At 34.7% G+C, this 6,727-nt stretch overlaps 2 protein-coding genes across 5 annotated transcripts in view; one reads left to right on the top strand and one right to left on the bottom strand.

Annotated features, from left to right (window-relative positions):
- LOC109690945 (serine-protein kinase ATM) overlaps window positions 1-6,727 on the top strand; it is a 340,952-nt gene that overhangs the window by 180,420 nt on the left and 153,805 nt on the right. The window lies entirely within an intron of this gene.
- Npat (nuclear protein, coactivator of histone transcription) overlaps window positions 5,038-6,727 on the bottom strand; it is a 38,325-nt gene continuing 36,635 nt past the window's right edge. For all 4 annotated transcript variants that reach the window (XM_020170732.2, XM_074066780.1, XM_074066781.1 and 1 more), the window contains one exon: window positions 5,038-6,659. In XM_020170732.2, coding sequence (XP_020026321.2) covers window positions 6,582-6,659 — 78 coding nt within the window. In that variant the 3' untranslated portion in view covers window positions 5,038-6,581. The remainder of the gene's footprint in view (window positions 6,660-6,727) is intronic.

The following is a 6,727-nucleotide window of genomic DNA, read 5'->3' as shown; positions in this document are numbered from 1 at the left end:
CATTTCTACATATTGAATCTTATACTATATGAAATACCAGTGTGTAATTATTAGTGATTTACACTAGAAGCTTCCATGTGAAGGACAAATCATAATTTATATGTTTGAGGATTATGAAAGGCCAAGTGAATGTTACCTGAAATTCTTTGAGAAATGGCTGCTGTGTGCCGGTGGCTCATGCCTATTACCCTGGCCACTCAGGAGGCAGAGATCAGGAGAATTGCAGTTCGAAACCAGCCTGGGCAAATAGTTCGAGAGACCCTATCTAGAAAAGACCCTTCATAAAAAAGGGCTGGCTGGGTGGCTCAAGGTGAAGGCAAATAGTTCGAGAGACCCTATCTAGAAAAGACCCTTCATAAAAAAGGGCTGGCTGGGTGGCTCAAGGTGAAGGCCCCGAGTTCAAGCTCCACTACTGCGCCAAAAAACCAATTTTATTCTGTTTAAATTAAATCAACATGCAAAAAGGACCCTCAGAAAAATAGGGTCTACAAAAAATTCTACAAAAGGATAAAGTAGAAATTAATGAATCAAAACAGCACGTGAGCTGAGTGTGGCAGTACATGCCTGCAATCCTCAGTACTTGGGAGGCTAAGGCAAGAGGATTGCAAGTTGGAGGCCAGCCTGAAAACTAAGACCCTGTGTCAAATTTAAAAAATATACAACTTTTAAATCTAAGAGGTTCCCCCCCCAAAAAAAACCTTTGTTTTTATTATTAAACCTTGTAGTACAAACTTGAAAAGTAAACAAAAAACTGGCAACAGACCACATGAAGTCTTCCCTCTCAAGTAGGGTGTAGAGCAGCGCTAATAAATGTCAAACTGTAAGCCATAGGTGGAAGTTTACTGTCACGAGAGAAGAGTACACAGCAAGGCCATAAAAACCGGACAACCACGCTGGAAAACACATGACTCCGTTCATGTCATTGTTACATATTCCAATACAGTTTAGTCTTCTGCAACAACCAAAAAAGTGGATCCTAGGACGTTCCTGGCAGCTCAGTGCAATATGGGTAGCTAAGGGATTGATGATCCAATTATGGAACAAAGAACAGCTTGTGAAGACAGTTTCCCTTTTTTATTCCACATACACTGTACACACAACTGGAGAAGGGCAACAGCTACTCCATTATTATTTTTGTTGTTCAGTGATGTAAGCAGCACTTATAAATGTTACAAGAAAAACCCTGTAAGCATCCAATCCAACCAATGAAGAAAATTCTTGTCTTCTCATGCCCCTCCCCTCCCCACACAGAGATCAAGGGCTCAAGTATTTAAAACAATTTACAGGCTTATGTACAAAAGGGATGAGATTCTTTTTCTTCTCTTTTCCTAAAAGGTGTTTTGTTAGAACAAAATTAGTCCCATCTTACTTAAAAGAGACCAAAAGCCAAAGTCGGAGGAAAAATGCTGTATTTGACTCAGAAAATAAATGCTCAATGCCTGAATAGATAAATCAGTAAGTCTGAAAGAAATCCGGAGAGAAAAACTGGAGCACCAGTTAAGTAAAAGGCTACAAGCATAGATGATTCGGTCTCAAGGAACAGTTATTTCTTATTCTAAAAAAACTTGTAAGAAAAAATATTAAATATCAATAGCTACAGTAGCAAAAAGTTCTCCAAGTGCATTTTACGTTCCAGGCTCTGATCTGAATGGGTTTACATACACCGGCTCACTTAGATTTCACACCAGACCTAAGACAGGCACTATTCATATCCCCAATATTCAGGTTAGAAAGAGAAACTAAAAAAAGAAAAATTTTAAAAATAAATTGAAACCAATGTCATTAGAAGTAAGCATGTAACTAAAATTCCATAAATCAAATTTAGTCCTATTTAAAGTACTCCATACTGGGACTAATATAAAATTAAATTCACAGGTTTAATGCAAATACTTTAATTGATGCTAAATTAAACAGGTATTTCTGATGTAAATTCTTAAAAAACCACAATGTCTAATGTGTAAGGCCCAACTTGAGTTCGATCCCCAGCACCACAAAAGAAAAATATACTTAGTATTTCTCTTAAAATGAGGAGATGGCTGGAGGATGGCTTGGGCAGTAAAGCACCTGCCTCCCAAGTGCAAAGCCTTGAGTTCAAACTTCAGTAATGCCAAAAAACCACAAAAAAAAAGAGCAATGACATCTACTTCTGTCATTATTAATTATACTGGAAGTGCTAATGACAATTTGTAATAAATAAAATTGGAAAGTCATTATTTACAGATGATACATTCTTAGTGAATAATACAAAAACAAGCAGCAGAAAATTCACCAGCAGTAATAGAGTTTACTCAGTATAGAAAATAAACTGAAGTATAATAGAGATTTCCTGTAGTGATTAAGAGTATGTTACAGGCACACCTATAAAGAAATAGATCAGTGGAATAGATGGGTGTAGAAACAAACCTGATACAGTTTACCAAGTAACAGCAATGCAGTCTGAATAAATGACGCCAGGTTAACTGGATATCATGGAAAAGGATGATCAAACAAAAAAAGCTTGTAGAAGAAAAATGTGATAAAACATTCAGACATCTGAATCTATCATATCTAGAATACAGAAAGAACACTTACAACTTAATTGAAGAGGCAGACGACCCAACAGAGAAGGCAGCAGAGTGTCTCTACAGTGGCATGCTATGATCAGATAGTGGTCAGTACTCTGTGTTGTGAGAGGATGAGCGACACAATGGACAGTCTCCAGAAGATACCCAAACAGTCAATAAATCTTTGAAAAGTATTCATCACCAAACCAAATTAAAAGCACAATGTGTACCAATATTTCCCACCACAATGGCTAAAATGAAACCACCAAGCACGGACAATAATGTACAGTAGCTGGAACTCTCTTTACACTGTTGAGCTTAGCATGAATCAGTATACTCACCTTGGAAAATGTAAAAACTTGAATTAAGTTTGGAAATATGCAACACTGTGATCTGGCAATCCACTCAAAAATAAGTATCCAACTGAAAAGTGTAACACATTTCCCGCAAACATAGATTATTCATAGCACTTCTATTCATAATATTCCCCAAATGGAAATAATTTAAATGTGCATCATCCATAAAAATGGATTAACTCTGATATGTTAGAAAATATACATAGCATTAAGGATGACTAAATTACACAAAACACTCTTTGTAATTCTCACAAAGAATATATTGCATGAATCTACTTGTATAGTTGGAACAAAAACTAAAATTAGTCCTGTTGCTAGATATTAGGCTAACAATTACTTTCAGGCTGGCAATTATTAGAAGGAAGTATGAGGGATTTCTAGGGTATGGTAGTGTTCTAGTCTTGATGTGGGTAGTTACATGTATGTTTTCTCTGAGAAAATACACTGGCATGTATGAACTTAGTTTGTGCACTTTTCTGCTTACAAACTATGCCTCTGTAAAAAGTTTACATTAGTTAATAAAGAAATAACATTCCCACCTAAATGTAATAACCAGTTAAAACTGGCTATGGAATGAATGGCTCCCTAAAAACAGCACCAAATTAAAAAAACAAACAAAAAAAGCCAGTTAAGAAATTCATGAGGATATGGGTAACTACAAAACTTCATTGGGCCAGGCGCTGGTGACTCACGCCTGTAATCCTAGCTACCCAGGAGGCAAAGATCAACAGGATTGCGGTTCGAAGCCAGCCGGGGCAAATAGTTTGTGAGACCCTATCCCTTCACAAAAAAGGGCTGGCAGAGTGGCTCAAGATGAAGGACCTGAGTTCAAGCCCCAGTACCGCAACAAGACACCCTTCATTAGTACTTACAATAAGTTCTTTGCCATTTGCTTCTATCATCACTTAACTTTTATCATTAATGTACTTCTAAAGTCAATGTTCCAATCTGAAATACCAATCATTCTAAAGTTAATCAAGGAGTATAAAAGGTGTGAACACTTGAAAAAGACAAGAGCATTGCAATAATGGATACAAAGCTATAATGATCTGATCAAGTGATACAAAATAGTCTATACCCCAAAATATATTAATGTGTACACATGCACGTGTGTGTATAAACTTTTGGATTTAACAATTGTGGATAGCGGGGGAAGGGAAAGTTTAACAAATCATGCCAAATGGTTAAATATTTAGGGAAAAATATACTCACATGATTTCTTCACACCAAGTACCAAAACAAATTAGGTAACTCCTAATTTTAACAAGATTAAGAAGTAAAGTCTTAGAAATGAGTAACAATATAGTTGAATATATGTCTGGCAAAGAATAAACACAGGCTATGAAAGAAATGACGTTTTGTTGGCAGGATTATAAATTGATGCAACAATTTTTGGGGCAGAATTTGGCAAAATGTATTGAGATTTTTCAAGAATGTACACTAACTTTTTCATTTGATAATTCTACTTTCTAAAATGTCTTTAGTGCATAATTGGTAATGTAAACAAATATTAAATACAAAAATGTTCATTGCTGCTTTTTTTGTGTAGCTAAAAAGTGGAAAATGCTGGATATTATTTAAGGTGAAAAAAGCATTAGGATGTTTTATTTACAAAATGAATTCAATATAGAAAAAATTCTAAGAAAAGATTATAATATGCCAAAATGATAAATTTATTTTCCAAAAGCCATTAAAAGAAGAAGCAAATAATAGTAAAGTCAAACTTAATATATTCAGTTGAAGAAGGCTAGGCCTGGGCCTGAACCATGATGGCTTGATAAAGAAGGAATGCAGGACACGTAGTTGCATGCTTTTGTAATTACTCCTTGTCAAAACACCAGTCTTCATCTTCTTACTAGTGATGGTATCTAGCCTGTGCCTGACTGTTGATGGGTGTTTTGCTCTTGTGCAATTTAAAAATGCTACAAGGCTCTAACAGTACCCAGGGTTAAAATAATCATTGTAAATGAATTCTCTGTACTTAGCACATATAAATAGATACTAATTAAATAAGAAAATCCGTAATTTTCAGCATTATGAGAATTCCTAAAAATGAGTAAGCAAGAATTAATTGATTTGCAAAGAAATTTAATCAAAGCTTCTAATTAGGACTGCCAATATAAATTCAAACTTGTGAGTCAATGAAAATATTTATTCAAACCTAAATGTAATATAGTATTACGAAGCTGAGTTAAGTAAATATTAACTGTACTTAGCTTCTTAGGAATAGACCATTGTCACATCATAAAAATTTCTTACAACAAAAATTTCTGTAGCAAAGTTTAGCAATTAAGAAGACATAATTTCTACAATGAAAACTGTTGTGTTAGAGTAGGATGGATTTATTTTTTTAAAGGCCAGTACAAAAAAATGGTTGAGGAAAGTGACTTTTTAACAAAATATACACCCGTAGAAAAAAATCCTAATACACTGATATTAAACAGAAAGCACTTATGAGAACATATTTTAATATCTAGGCACAGTTGGTCAGGTATTAATTATAATTTCTTACTATTCAAAGGTTAAACCAGTTCTTCAACCTAACTGTTGAGTGTGAGTCCAATACACAGAAGGCACCTCTTACTCCCCCTAAGGGCCTTTTGAGAGTAACTCATTGCAGACACACAGAAAACACGCTGTATCTAATTATAGACACAGGTGTTCAACACACCCTATCCAATCTGGAGAAACTAACATTAAAATGTTAAGTATGATCTGACTTGTCTTTTACATCTTACGATGGACATGTCCTTCCCAAAAGGACACCAGAAGATAATCCTCCACAAAAGCTTGAACACAGAATATAAGATTTAAATTAAATGTGCACTGGTCACTACTATGTGAAGAGTTCTATGAATTAGTGCAATTCTTTATATCCCCAGTGCTTAGGGGAGTTTATATATTCCAAAAAATCTCAACTACTACATAAAACTCAACTTTATATGGCTTAATAGTCTAACCACTTAATGTTCTGTAAACGATCTTAAAGGTTTATAAATGAAGGATCAGAACACTCAATAAATGGTCTAAAAAATTCTCTCTTTAAAACAAAGAGAACAGAATGACCAGAAGAAATAAAAGGTAAAATTTTAGGAATATAGTTTTTTTACTGCAATTATGAGAAGGAAGGGATGGTCAAGTACTGACTCTAGAACAAACTGTTGGTTTTTGATTCGATACTTTACTACCAATTGAGGTGGTTGTCATTTGTTTGTGCTTAGAGGCTATGTATTTAATGTCTTACTAAACAATCACTGAAGGTAATTCATAAGGATAAGCATCATTTCCCTCAAGGAGTGAGAAACTATTCCACATGAATAAGCCTCAGTGAGGGATTATAAGAAGTCAAAAACACAGTATAAGAACATTAGGTTGACTTAACCTCTATTTCAACAAGATATATACAACATTTACAATATGCAATTGTCAAAGCTATACAGATTTGCAGATTGGCTGCACTTACATTTCTGCAAACGTTTTCTCCAAAATAAAAATATGCCAAGAAAGTCTATTTACAAACATGAAGCTGCTTCAGAAACAGCACAATTTAGATATAAAGTGAAATTTTAGTATAATGAAAGTGCAGGTCATGTTTTTAGATCCCGTCAATATCCCATTCCCTACACTCATAGCTTAAGGGATACTAGTCTTACAGCTCCCACTGTTAAATGTTTAGAATGTTTTACTCATCGTAATGCAATGATAACAAAAATTTGTCCACATCCATTCCTGCCGGAAATGAACTAGGTAGCTTCTTTTTCTGTCAAAAAAAGAAGAAAAGAAAAAATAAACTCAAGTCCAGAGAGCTTTGTTAATAAATCACCCAGA

The sequence above is a fragment of the Castor canadensis genome, chromosome 2, assembly GCF_047511655.1.
Source record: "Castor canadensis chromosome 2, mCasCan1.hap1v2, whole genome shotgun sequence".
In the NCBI taxonomy this organism is placed as follows: Eukaryota; Metazoa; Chordata; class Mammalia; order Rodentia; family Castoridae; genus Castor; species Castor canadensis.
This window is presented reverse-complemented; position numbering and strand designations above follow the sequence as displayed.